The sequence below is a fragment of the Sciurus vulgaris genome (genome assembly GCF_902686455.1).
Source record: "Sciurus vulgaris genome assembly, chromosome: 10".
NCBI lineage: Eukaryota > Metazoa > Chordata > Mammalia > Rodentia > Sciuridae > Sciurus > Sciurus vulgaris.
In genome coordinates, this window is record NC_136470.1 from 49,681,879 (window position 1) to 49,695,603 (window position 13,725).

The 13,725-nt window shown below is 42.3% G+C and overlaps 1 protein-coding gene across 3 annotated transcripts in view; it reads left to right on the plus strand.

The window, feature by feature from the left end:
• The window catches only part of TMEM45A (transmembrane protein 45A), a 77,733-nt gene that overhangs the window by 11,277 nt on the left and 52,731 nt on the right, over nt 1-13,725 (plus strand). The window contains exon 2 of one of the 3 annotated variants that reach the window (XM_079101400.1): nt 3,103-3,179. The exons of 1 other annotated variant lie outside the window; for it this stretch is intronic. In XM_079101400.1, coding sequence (XP_078957526.1) covers nt 3,132-3,179 — 48 coding nt within the window. In that variant the 5' untranslated portion in view covers nt 3,103-3,131. Of the gene's footprint in view, nt 1-3,102; nt 3,180-13,725 lie in introns of those variants that run through there. One more of the 3 variants, XM_079101403.1, reaches the window with a different exon arrangement.

Sequence of the window (13,725 nt, forward strand, 5' to 3'; positions counted from 1 at the left end):
TAAAAAAGCAGCTCACCAAAGGATCAGACTGTTTGCAAGTTAATTTAACCTCATCCCAGAACAGAGCTCTAAAATATTAATAGAAATAAAAAAGAGCCAGTGCCCAACAAGGTATAATCCACAATGTCTGGCACCTCAAAATAGTCAAGTGTTTGTGTTTAAATTGGAAATACACTGTCCCTGACTCTCCTGGTGGTGTTCTTTCATGCACATTTTTGTATCATTAACAAGTCAAAAAGTTTATGCCTTCAGTTTTAACATCTTGAACATAACAAATCAGAGAATGCCAAACCATGGTCTGTGTTGTTATTTATCTTGGCTTCTGAGACACCAGTTCCCTTTTTATATCTATTATTATTGTAAAAAATACATTTTCCTGTGTTTGATACATTCCCATTAGATTAGAGCAAGGTGAACCCAAGCTAAGATGTTTGACTAAGTCCATCATGAATCCCAGTGGAGTTCAGGGTAAGGGGTAGTGAAAGTGGTGAGTTAAGTGTGACTGATGTGCAGAGGCCAATGGCTGACTCAGAGTCAAGGGTCTTAGAGGGCAGTAAGGACCAAACCAGGGAGGCAAGGTCTTTGACAGGATTAATGGGACTGGCTAAGCCAAGATGCAGAACCAGAAGACTTTGAAAGCCGATAGAGAACATACAGAAAGTGAAGTAAGCAAAGTCCCAGGGAGACTGTGTCCAGGGAGAAGAATCAGAGTTTGTTTATTATCAGAGGCTGATGATTGGATCAGAAGAATGTCCCAGGATCATGCATGAACTGACTGCTTTGGGGGCTTATATCTGAAGTCCACACTTTGGACCTTGCTATCTATTTTTCCTCTGAGATTTGGGCAGTTTTTAATTTGGTTGACAAGACTGTTTCTTTGATTCACTCCCCCCACCCCATTCTTAGATCCAGCCTGACACTGTATCTTCTGAATACTTTTAGACACTTTTATCACCAGAACAAACACGTTTTCTTCAGATTGGCTGTTGCTATGTACAACATTCTTTCCCACTCCGTTTGCACAGACAATGTAGCTTTTATTCATACTACTTATCAATCTTTTGGCAAATGCAAAAATTAGTTTTTAAAAACGATTAACCCAAAGAAAGCTTCTACTTGAAGATGATGACAAGAGATCACTATCATTAGGTGGCTGAAATTTTACTTTCTCTGGGAGATGGTGTTGGGACTAAAGGATCAGTCTTTGGGAAAATTGGAATTCCATTTGTCCTTTAAAGGAGCAGTGTCTTTAAAATCATTTTTTCATCTAGGAGGGATATTTTCTCTCACTAATCTTGGAACACATTACTTCCATTGCAAATGGTAACTACTATGAATAGATAACTCAAGATGGGATGTCGGGATGGAGGGTGGATGGTAGTCAGTATTCTCGTGGTCACCATGATGGTCTTCATGGTCAGAGTGGTTCCCTTACAGTATTAAATAATGACAACAACATCAACACTACACAGTAGACAGAGTAAGTTCACCACTTTATTATTTTTTTTATGTCAGCATAGATTAGAGGAGGTTCTATTCTCTGTGTTTCCCAATGAGGAGGACATAGATACAGGAGAGATTAGAATGTGCAGTCTCTTTGTGTCTATCTGATGAATTTAGGACTGCTGTCTATACTGCTGGACGTACCTGTAACCATTAGCTCTGTAAGGAAGATCCAAGGAAGGACAGCTTATGCTTTGTGGAAAGAATGCACTAACTTGATATAATCTACTTTATGTTAATTATGGTTTTAACTTTGGCTTTATATTTATATATGTTTTGTGGTGGTAATGAGTAAGAGGGTGGGGTGAGTGAATGAAACTGCTTCTATGCCCTGATAAGGTGCTACATTCTAACTGGTTCTCAGATGGGAGTTTGGTTGGTTTGTTTTGGTGGTGGTGAGGGAGAGTTAGATTAACAATGTGAAATCAGTGAAGGCAAAATCAAGAGCGTTTTCCTTTACCTCAGACCCAGTCTCATTTTCCACCTGACCATGTTCATCTCTTTTCCATATTTTCATACCATTTCCCCCCAGACGTGTGATTGCCCTTCTGTCAGCAGGTCCTTAATAACAGAAATTACATAAATTCTGAAGAGACACTGATGGATTATTTCCCTTTTTCATTACTGTGGATCTTATATTTGCTTTGGAAATAGAATTCATATACCACCTTGGGGAATTCTTCTTTGGCTTTCCTGAAATTAAGACATCCCACCCAATTTTATTTTTCATAATGTCCTGAAAGAAGTAGTGTATGAACAGCTAGTAATAGAAAGAAGTCAATTAAAGGGATATTCTGATTTTGAGGTATCCTGAGCTTGGCATGAAATTAATCCTTGGGGAAAAAAAAAAGATCTAGGTACCCATTCTTGCTCCGAGAGAGCAGCATTGACTCACACTGAGTCTAGTTAAGTCTCTAAATTTTCCTTTTAGTGCTTTATCAATCACAGATTGTGCTGTCGTGGTGTACTGCCAGATTTGGGGATGGAATATCATTAATGAAGAACTTGGTTAGACCTGAAAAAGTGCATTTTCAGGAAAAGCCACCGACTTGAAGGGTGTTATCTTGCCTTGCTGTTTGGCACATCATCACCTACTTTTCTATATCTTAGTTAACAAAGGACATTTGCAAATTTCCTCCCTTCTCCTCTCCACAAACTGAAGTTCATCCTTTTGTATTTTTCCTCCATGGTTCAAGGTATATTTGAGCACATAAACTAATATTCTTTATTATTGGGGGTATGACTTGAGAAGCAATTCATGGAGGGTAGTTCTGAGCTAGAGTGACTAAAAAACAGAATAAGGATGAATGAATATTTTTTCTGGTGCTCTATGTCCAATTGGAGAATCAATGAGTAGGTTAGCTTACATTAGCTGAGCATCTTACTGTCATAAAACAGACCATGACCCTGGTGATTGGAGAAAGCAGTTCTTATTTGGCATCCTTATAGGCAAGTCTCTGATTTAAATGAGTTTCTCTATTGGCCTCCCATTTGAGATTACATTTTCTAAATATCTTCTGTTTTCTGGTTCACAACTTCACATTTCAAAGGTGCACTCCACACTCACCTTCATTGGTCTCATTTCTTATTGGCTGGTAGATCCAAATGCTGAAAGGAGCAATAATTCTATGAGTCTTCATTTCTGGGATTTCTCAATCTTCATTTGTGCAGCTCAGGTCAGTGGTACCATCTGGGGTGTTATCTACCCGCCTTGCGTGTTGGAATGAATGTGAGCTGGTTTACTTGGTAGGTTGGTCCAGGTAAGAGACGCTAAGTCATTGGTGGTGGGGGGGAGCCATTTTCTGTGGGAACCTTATGCTTACACCCTGGACGCTGAAGTTGGATGGTTGAATGGTTTTAGGGAGGTGATTAATCAGGATGTAGACATAGTGAGAGTGGAAATAAATGAGAGTGGTTATGACAGTTATGGGGGAACCCTGCTAATAGAGACTTCTGAGTGTCTTCTGGTGAGCTGGGAGCTTGACAGGTGGGTTGACAGTCAGACTTGTGTGTCTGACGACATTAATTGCAGGGTGCTATGGGCCAGGTTTCTGTAGGTTGGGTGGAGGTGGAGGCCACTGGCAGTGAGTACAACACTCAAGGAGAAACGTGAGTAGGAGGAAGAGAAGGGATTTCTCTGGACTGTTGCAAGGCTGATGCTGGTGCAAGAGGCTTTTCTTGAGCACTAAGCTGCACCTGCTAGGATTGGGAGCCTCTGAGCAGCACATCTGCTCATGACTCGTGGGGGACTTGGGCAAAGGTAAAAGTGTGGTAAGTTTTAGTGCAGTACTGTGATTTTTTACTAGTTGCTTTTGGCACAGACTCTGATGTGTGTGTGTGTGTGTTCCCATTTAAAACTTAACTGAGGGTGTCAAGTTTCAGATTATTGGGGTTTTTTTTCTGGAAAATATTCAACTAAGAAACAAAGACACAATTAGTTGCTTCTTTCTTAATTTTACTACCTTAATCCTAAAGTTCTTGGCTTACTGAGATCAAATAAGATGAATGACTTAGAATGTAAAATTGGACTGAAACACCCCAAGGATAGTTAACTATTTCTGGAGTAACTTTTGGTAATGCAGAAAGAGAAAAACTTTTGATTCCTGCAGACTGACTTTACTGTATATTTGTAACATTGTGCAAGCAACTTAATCTCTCTGATCTTTGGTTTCCTCTTTTATAAAATGGATATAGTATAAGCTTCCCAGAGTGGTAAGGGTTTTATGAGATAATATTAGCAAAAAGCCTGGTTCAGTGACTGTCACATGGAAAAACACAATAAAAGTTGGTTACTTGATTTGGTAGCTCTTCTTCCAGATCCACTCACCCACACTGGAGCCATGTTCTGTGAATATTGACACACCAGTCACAAGTGTCTACCCAGTCTGCTTTTTGTGGGTTATGTGTGATTGAGGCAAAGCTAAGACTAGTCTAATTCTAATGATTCTGTGGACCTTTCATTTCATTTTATATTAGAATCTAGCATTATGGTTGAATAGGCAGAGTAGATGTTGCAGTTATGTGTCTTTAATGATGAATTTTTTAAAACTTGATTTCTGTGACAGTTTCCCCTCTGGGACATATTAGAACCTGGCAGTTGAAGCACAAGACCTGCCACCTATGCTACTTTTCTATTCATATTTTCCATTTATTTATCCATTCATTCACCCATGCACCCATCCAACCCTCCATCTATCTTACACTCACTATATTTCAGGAAGAGTTATAAAAGCTAGGAATTAAATAGTAAAGAAAAAAGGGCATTTAGTATAGGGAAAATGAAGTGGGAAAAGGGAATGGGGTATTGAGGCAGTTTAAAATAAGATGATGTGAGAAGAATTCATTGAGAAAGTAACATTAAGACATAGTCATAGAGGAAGGCTATGTTCAAGCAGTAGGAACAGCAAGTACAGAGGCCCTAAGGTAGAGGTGAGCCTGGCCTTTTGAAGAGAAGCAGGAAGGCCAGTGTTGTCAGTAGGGAGGAGAGTCTGGAGAGGGGAGGTGGGAGAAGGGATAGGGCTAACTCCTGGAGGCCATGTGGGCCCTTGTGAGGACCTAGGCACGGCCTACCTCAACAGAACAACAGTGACTTCTGTGTTGAGAAAGTCTGAAAGGGGCAAGAGCAGAAGCAGAGTCCCTGTGGGGACTGTCAAGATGGTCCAGGTCTGGACCAGAGTGGTAGCAGGGGAAATGGTGAAATGGCATATTTGGGGCATATTTGGGAGGTGGGGCCAATGGAATTTTCTAATGGGTCGGATGTGGGAAGTGAGAGAAAGAGAGGAGTCAAGGATGATTCAAATTTTTGGTGTGAGTAACAGGGAGGATGGAGTTGTCATGGGTGGGGAGGACTGGTAGAGCCTATCTAGTTGGGGATGTTGGGAGCTCTGTTTGGCCAGTTTGTAGTTTGAGAGGTGTGCTAGACACCTGGGTGGAGAAGCTGAGTGGACAGTTGATTGCAGGACTCGATAGCTTGGGGAGAAGTTGGGATAAAGATAAGTATTTGGGGAAAGCAGTCATGTTGCACAGCATTTCAAAGTGTGAGCAGAATGCGATCTCCCAGAGCTGAGGGAAGATAGAAAAGAATTAAAAACAGGTCCCCACACTCCCAACCATAGGAGCTTGGAGATTTGGAGACATCAGAAACCAAGGAGGGGCCAGTGAATGGGAAAAACAAGGGAAGAATATTTTTCAGAGAGGAGGCTGTGGTTCAGCACTGTGGAATTCTGCCAGTGACTCAAGTAAGATGAGGGCAGAATTGACCACTGGGATTTAGCAATGGGGAGGGGGCGGGTCTTTGGTGGCTTTTCCAAGAGAGCTAGGATCATGTAGGACCAGTGTAGAAGGTAGAGAATAAGGTGGGGCAAGGTGAAATTACAGCCAATTTTCCTCTGTCCCCATTTTCCAGGAGACCCAGGTCCCTTAGTTTCCCATTTATCTTTATTTTATGTTGCTACCTCTATCTTTGTAAGCACTTTTAAATTCTTTTTGAATGGTCAACAGGTAATCAGATGGGGTGCAATCAACTGTCCACTCAGCTTCTCCACCCAGGTGTCTAGCACACCTCTCAAACTACAAACTGGCCAAACAGAGATCCCAACATCCCCAACTAGATAGGCTCTACCACAGTCCTCCCCACCCATGACAACTCCATCCTCCCTGTTACTCACACCAAAAATTTGAATCATCCTTGACTCCTCTCTTTCTCTCACTTCCCACATCCGACCCATTAGAAAATTCCATTGGCCTCTCCTCCCAAATATGCCCCAAATATGCCATTTCACCATTTCCCCTGCTACCACTCTGGTCCAGACCTGGACCATCATGACAGTCCCCACAGGGACTCTGCTTCTGCTCTTGCCCCTTTCAGACTTTCTCAACACAGAAGCCACTGTTGTCCTGTTGAGGTAATCAGATGGGGTAATCAGATGGGGTTGTCCTGTTGAGATGAATTCATCTCCAGTGTCTGCTGGGTTCAGGGCCTGTGATTACTTAACTTTCTGTCTGGCAATAGAAATGTAGCCAAACCTTGGTCCCGAGGGAGGTGTTCCCAGCGCATCTCTGAATATGACCTTAGAACTGAAGTCACAGACCCTGCAGGGAAGATGCCCTCAAGTATGAGCATGGTGGGGCTTGTTCTCATCTCCTTATGAGGCCCCAGAATAACTATGTTTTAGCATTTGTCTTGGGACAGACCCAGAGTATGACAAATAGAAATCTTGAAATAAGAAAAATTAGAAGGGTTTAAAAGGAAAACAGCAGAGTGAATGTAGTGATGCGGAAAGGAAGAAAGAAATCAAGACACGCAAAGAAGCTTCCTCAGCTTTGGTACTGCCCTTCTGGGCTATGATTATCCTGGTAAGAATGCAAGGGCTGACCTACATTTTTAAAGTGATTGTGGAATTTGGCATGTATTTTAGGAAGGCTGTTCCCTGGGCTGAGGCCCATTGGTGACTCAGCTGGCTTAGACACAGCTGGCTTTTGTTGGTGCAACAGGAGAGCTCCCCTGCAGCGGTCTGGACACATTTGCAGACAGTGCCTTCTTGTTATTGCCATCCAGTGGGCCTGTTGCTTCCTTCTCATTCCTCTTGTTTGATCAGGCCTTGCCATTTTGAGCCTATGAAAACAATTATTGTTTAGGAGCTCCATATACAGACTGTAGATGTTCCTTAGGGCTGTATTAAGGTGCTAGGAGATGCCAGAGGAAGGACATCTTGGTGAGGTCCTCTCTTTCCTGTCCCCACCAGGTTCTGGAAAGTAAACCTTCTGCTCTGTTATCCATGTGTGGTGTTATGCACTGGATATCTCTCTGCCTGCAGTGCCAACTTTTGCATAACCACCCTGTCACACCCACCACACACATCCCACAGAGTCTTATCACCAAGAAGGGTCCCTCACTTTCCCTGTTTCAATACAGGAGATGGGAAGCAAGAGGACACAAGGAAGACAGATTGGGTTCTGAGAGCAACCTCTGCAGTACTAAGATGGGGGCCACATCAAGGTAACACCCTAGTTTTCCTTGGTCCCAGGTACAGTGTGAGTGAGTAAATTTTTCATTAGCTTCATAAATGGAGATGCCTGCTTTCCAGTCATTTTCAATACCCTAAAGAACCACTTTAGTAACTGGGGGCAAAGTTTGTTGAGTGTAGATTTGTCATGGTTGCCTTCTAATTTGGAATTTAGTAGAGTTTAAATTCTTTCTGCCATGTGCTGAGCTCCCCACTGGCAATGAGGTTGGAAGGGGTCCAGATGAAGTCTGCATCTTTGGCTGAGGCGGGATGTGCTGGGGATTAGCTTCAGTTACTGTGTCTGCCCTGCCTAGGTGGGACTTATCTGGATCTCAGAGGCAGCCTCTCCGACTGGGACAGTGCCAGTGCCAGGTCAGCTTCAGTACATACACAGTCCCTGCAGCCGCCCACCCCATATCACTCTGTTCCAGCTGGGTCTAGCTTCCTTCTGTCCATTCAAGTTAATGAAGAGAACAATGCCGTCCAGAGCTGCTGTGACATGGGGGGCTGGCCTGGTGCCTCTTGGGGTGGCCAGAGCCTCCCTGCTATATTCAGCTCTTGCACTTTTCCTGTACCTGGTACAGCCGTAAACCATTTTACTATGATTGCAAATATATTTCTGACCAACTCAGTAGTGTGAGGAGAAGTGTTTGTGTTTAAATGTTGGTTTGTTGTTTGGGGTTGAAGAGGATTTCTGAGAAAAGTCACCCTTTCCTAAGCCCTTTCTCAGGCAGTATGTGGTTCTGCAGCAATGCACCTGCCCAGCTTTGTCCAATACCAAGTTCAGGTTTATGCTTGAGAAGACAAAACAGTAGCAGGAATTTAATGTTGGGGGTGGTGGTACCCACCAATCCTTGTCTGACTGTTGCTAGAGCTTTTGGACACATGAGTGTACACACACAAAATTTAGAGTCTCTGACTGAAGCTTTGCACAGGCCATAGCCTCAGTGAACCAATAGTTCCATGAATAAACATCTCTCACTATGGCCCTGGAGGGTGAACGTTTATGTCCATCATACTGTGAGCTAGGGAAAACTAACTTCCTTTGGTTGTGTCTACTTCTTGGTATAGTCAGTCTCTATTTGTTCTGGGGACAAGGAGCAAAAGGGCATCAGCACTTCATGTCTTCTGTCCTCTCCACTCTATCGTAACTAGACCTCTTGATTCTTGGGCCACATTGTAATGTTTGTCATTACTTCTTCCTATACTACAAACTTCTTAAATGTTTCACATTATTTCCACATATTCTGAGCCTCCCAAATTTGCTACATCCTCTTCCATAGCTCAGAACATTTTTCTTTTATTAAAATGATTGGAGGCATCTGATGGTGCTCTCTGACGTGACCCACATCTGGACAACTGGCCTGAGTGGGATGCAGATATTACAAAAATACACTTTTGCTTGCTTTCAGTGCTTTGGACAGTATGGTACCTGGTAGTTCTTGAATTGAAATAGGGATGTGAGCATACTCATCAGTTCATCCATTCATTCATTTAATTATTTGTGAACCCCATTTAAGAAATCCTGTTACTGGGAATGTAAACACAAAAGGGCATTGCCCTTTCTTTCCAGGGCTCAAAGTTCAGTGAGACAGACCCTAGATGTAAATAATGACCAAATGCATGAGCAATTCCTCAATAGTTCCTTGGGATCACATAAAAAGGGAAACTTTCATAGTTGGAGTGTAGGTTCGAGGAGGTTCTCTGTCTGAGATGGTATGACCCCTGACTGAAATTTTTCTTCTTTTTTTTCTCCAATTCATCCTTTTTCTCCTTCTCCCCCTTCTTTGGAATTGAGTTATGCTGGATGTGTGTTGATTGGGTGAAGGAGGGAAGGGCTGCAGGCAGTGGGGAACAGAACAGAGCCAGGGAGGCATGTTGGAGAGCTTAGCAAGTTTGGGTAATATCCAGTGCCACTGTATAACTAGGTCCTAGCAAGAGGCAGCAGTAAATGAGAGAAAGATAACTCCAGGAGAGGGAGGAGACTGCCCCCCACCATTATTCTGCGTGATCAGACCATACTTTTTGAAGGAATGCGTCTGTGGGATTCAAAACAATGTCTTATAGTATTCCCTGGAATGAGTCACCTGGAGGAGAGAGAGACCTAGACTTGCAGCTGTTTTGACTTGACTTGCAATGGAGGCTTCTTAAGTGCAGCAGGCAGGAGGAGGTTGTGTTTTGAATCCTTTTTCTTCACTCAAAATACAATGAGACAAAGTTCTATAACAAACCAACATCTATTGATAAAGATTTTCTAATAATACCAACCTCATCAGAGGTGATGTGATGATTAAACGACAATTTATTAATACATGAAACAATCTAACATAGTATCTATTCAACAGATTTTAGTTTCTTTTCCTTTCCATTGTCTTTCTTTTCTCATTCTTTGCTTTTTTCTCTTCCTATCTCCCTTTTTCATCCCACTCTTTATTAGCTAAGTAATATAAGTCAGGCATCCTGCAAGGTCTACATTGTCCAGTATGGTAGACACCAGCCACATGTGGCTATGGAACATTTGAAGTGTGACAAGTCCCGATTGAGATGTTCTATCAGTGTGAAACACACACAGACGTCACATAGTTAACACTCTGCCTTGTCCCCAAACCATTGTTCCCAGGGTTTGCCTTCTGAGGGCAGAAGGCCAGAGACTTCTTGAGTCCTTGAAGGTTATTCCAGTACAAAACCAGTCTTTGATGAGTTTCTGAGGTGGTCTTCAGGTGAGCTCTCTCCTGCGGTGACATTCTTATGAATGACAAAGATTTGATTTTAAATTACTAGTCCGTGTTCTTATTTTCCTCAGCAGTTTGGAAATAATGTTTTGATACTGGTGGGGGAAGCAAAAAGAGGAAATAAAAATTTTCTTTGTAACTTTTTCTAATCATCGCATACTTAATTGACAATATTTGGACATATCTGATGAAATAGAATATATTATTAAGCTAGATTTCACCAGTTCTCACTTTTACAAAAGTGACTAGTAAAAATTTAAGATTATGTACATTACTTCCATTGAACAACACAGTGCTGGCTGCTGGGAATTCACAGATGAAAAGGAAAACAGACTTTGGGGACCTTAGAATCTAGTGGGGACAGGCAGAAAAACAAAGAACAGGAGGAAATTTAAAAATAAATGGAAAATACAAATTGAAATTAGAAAAGTACACATTATAACACATACTGTGAAAATAAGTTTCCACGGAGAGAAAACAGGAACAGGTAATTTAGACCACCTGGCAGAGGAAGTCCTCTCTGAGGAAGAGCCTGGTGCTGAGCCTTGATGAGGATCTTCCTAAGTGGAGTTTCTAGGTGACAATGGGGACAGAGCATTTCAGGCAGAGGAAGGAGCCTGCTGGGGATACTCATTGAGTCCACCGAACACCAGGCCTGCAGTGGGAAGACCTGTGGGGTGACAGACCCAAGGAGGGCCCCCGGCTCCTCAGGGCTCGTGCTCTGGTGAGAAGACGGGCAGGAGAGGCAAGCGCCCGCGGGTGCAGGGATGAAGCTGGTGCTGGCCCTGGAGCGCCCTTTCCCCTGTCTTGTCTCCATCTGAGAGCCATCATCAACCATGTGGGTCCCTAGGGTGTGTCTGTTCCTCCTTCCAGGTAGGTAGTCGGTAAGATGCACAGTTGTCCCTCCATTCCCTGTTCTCACCGCCCTCTTCTGACTCAGACTCATCATCTCAGAAACGAGCATCTGCAATTGTCTTCTAACTGGTTTCCTTGCCTGCAGCCCCTTTCTCCCTGTCATGTGTGCTGTGCGTGGCTGCCAAGTTAATCGTCCTGAAACACCATTTAGATCACGTAACTTCCTAGCTCCTGAGTTTTAACTAGTGCCTTGCTGGCAGAGGAGCCGTTTTCTGGGAGGTGCTGGATCCCTCTCACTTTTCACCCTTTAGATTTCCCTTCCGCAGTTTGCAGAGAAGCATGGCCTGCAGCCAGCCTCTTTAGCTGAGATTGAGGAGCCTTTCAAGCCTAACCAGCAAACATCTTGCCATACTTCTGCTCCTGCCTTGTGTTGCCACCCAGGCGAGGCGTGCTGCAATCCCCCCTGTCCTGCAAACACGGAGGGGCACTGTTTCCCAGGGAAGGGCAAGAGCACGTTGGCAAGAGCTGTTTCTGGAGTTGTGTGACCAGATTTGAATCCCAGGTCTGCCATTAAACTAGCTGTGGGAACTCTTTCAGTAAGTTATTTATCTTTTTTGAGCCTTAGTTTCCTTATTTGTTAATACTAGTAGGCTGATCTTAACTTGTAACCTTGAAGTTGGATGGATAAGGTGAAACACTGCACATAAGTCATTTCATAAGTGCCTAGTCCCCATAGTGAGTCCTTATTCCATATCCCTTATTTAAATTAATGGTAAGCCGTGATTAAGAGTTGCCTCTGGGGACTTTGGCCCTACTTTCTTTTTGTGTCCCTCTTACCAGTTAGCAATCTTCTTATAACTGGAAATGGGCTGTTGGGCAGCCTTAGCGTATCAGTGTATCGTGGTGGTGACCAGAAACACTGAATAGGGACACCGAATGCTGTTGACTTGGACCTGGATGGAACCTGGAGAGACCATCCTGTGGTGCATCCTGAGGTACCCCAGGCTGTTCAAGCAGTTAGTTCAAGGAGTGAGTTAAAAAGCTTCTGCTGTTTCGTGTGGAATCTGTTATTTTTCTTGCACAGCGGTTTTCTCCTGTCCATCACACAGTCCTGTAGTTGCTGGTTTTTCACTTAGCTTCAGTTCCTCTTACTTGAATATCTCTTTTGCTTTACTTCTGTCAAGGAGGAACAGTAAAAAAGCCTGAATCTGGAGATACAAGAGATTGTTAGCCTTGTCAGGCTTCTGCTCTTTTCTGTGTACAGTTCGCCATAGGATTAAATGTGTCAGACTTGAAAGTGTTAAAAGTCTCACACAGGCTTACCATGACATTATTAGCTGTTTTTTTCCTCATTTGTTTTTTTTTTTCTGGGACTTGGTGTCAGGACATTGTCAGAGGGAGGAAACAACTTGAGCTCTTCTCCTAGGGAATATTCTTTCATCAGAATACAGTACTGCTGGTAGACTTATGGCAATTTAGGTATAAGGAACTTTGATATTTTAAATGGTAAAAATATTAAAACAATCTGTCCAAACATTTATATATATATATTTTAAAAAGTCTATTAGTTTTCAATTGCAACAGACTGGTTACAAATTAAACTACAAAGATCAGAGTGTTTCAGAGTCTCCTAAGTGATTATGTAGTCTTTTTCAAACTGTGAAGAGTTGGGTGGAAGCTTTATTTCAAGGTTGAATTTTATATATGCAGTCACAGGTAGAAAGTATGTTGTTGTGTATAGAATGGTATTTCTCAACATCGTAGATCAATAAATAAAATTATTTTTATGTCATCTGTTTATGTCAGTATCTTACAATAGACACTTAAAATACATGAACATAATTTTAAATTATGCTATGTATGCTTGAGAAGGGAGCATCATTTCACATCAGGAATCACTGAACAAGGGCTTTCTCTCTTTGGAAGATGTAGTGTGTAGCATTCAGTTGACAAGAGTAGAATAGAATTCCTCCTGATCCAGAGTTAGTGAATAATAAATATTTGTAAAGTGAGAATAAATGAATGTCAATTAAAAAAGTATCAATAGCCCTGTTATGGAGATTGAAATGCAAATGAATTCCTGTGGTGTTTAGTGCCAGGAAAAGAAAAAAAATACCAACAGAAATTCAGATGTCTTACATACTCAGTACTCAATGTGTATTTTAAAAATATGTTGGATTTCCAGTTTTCCCAGCACCATTTGTTGAAGAGGCTATCTTTTCTCCAGTGAATGTTTTTTGGCATTTGTGTCTAGTATGAGAAAATTGTATTTATTTGGGTTTGTGTCTGTGTCCTCTATTCTGTACCATAGATCTACCTGTCTGTTTTGGTACCAATACCATGCCGTTTTTGTGAGACTAAACCCCTATCTCTCACCCTGCACAAAACTCAACTCAAAATGGATCAAGGACCTCGGAATCAGACCAGAGACCCCGCATCTTATAGAAGAAAAAATAGGTCCAAATCTTCAACATGTTGGCTTAGGATCAGACTTCCTTAACAGGACTCCCATAGCACAAGAAAAAAAAGCAAGAATCAATAACTGGGATAGATTCAAACTAAAAAGCTTTCTCTCAGCAAAGGAAACTATCAGCAATGTGAAGAGAGAGTCTACAGAGTGGGAGAAAATC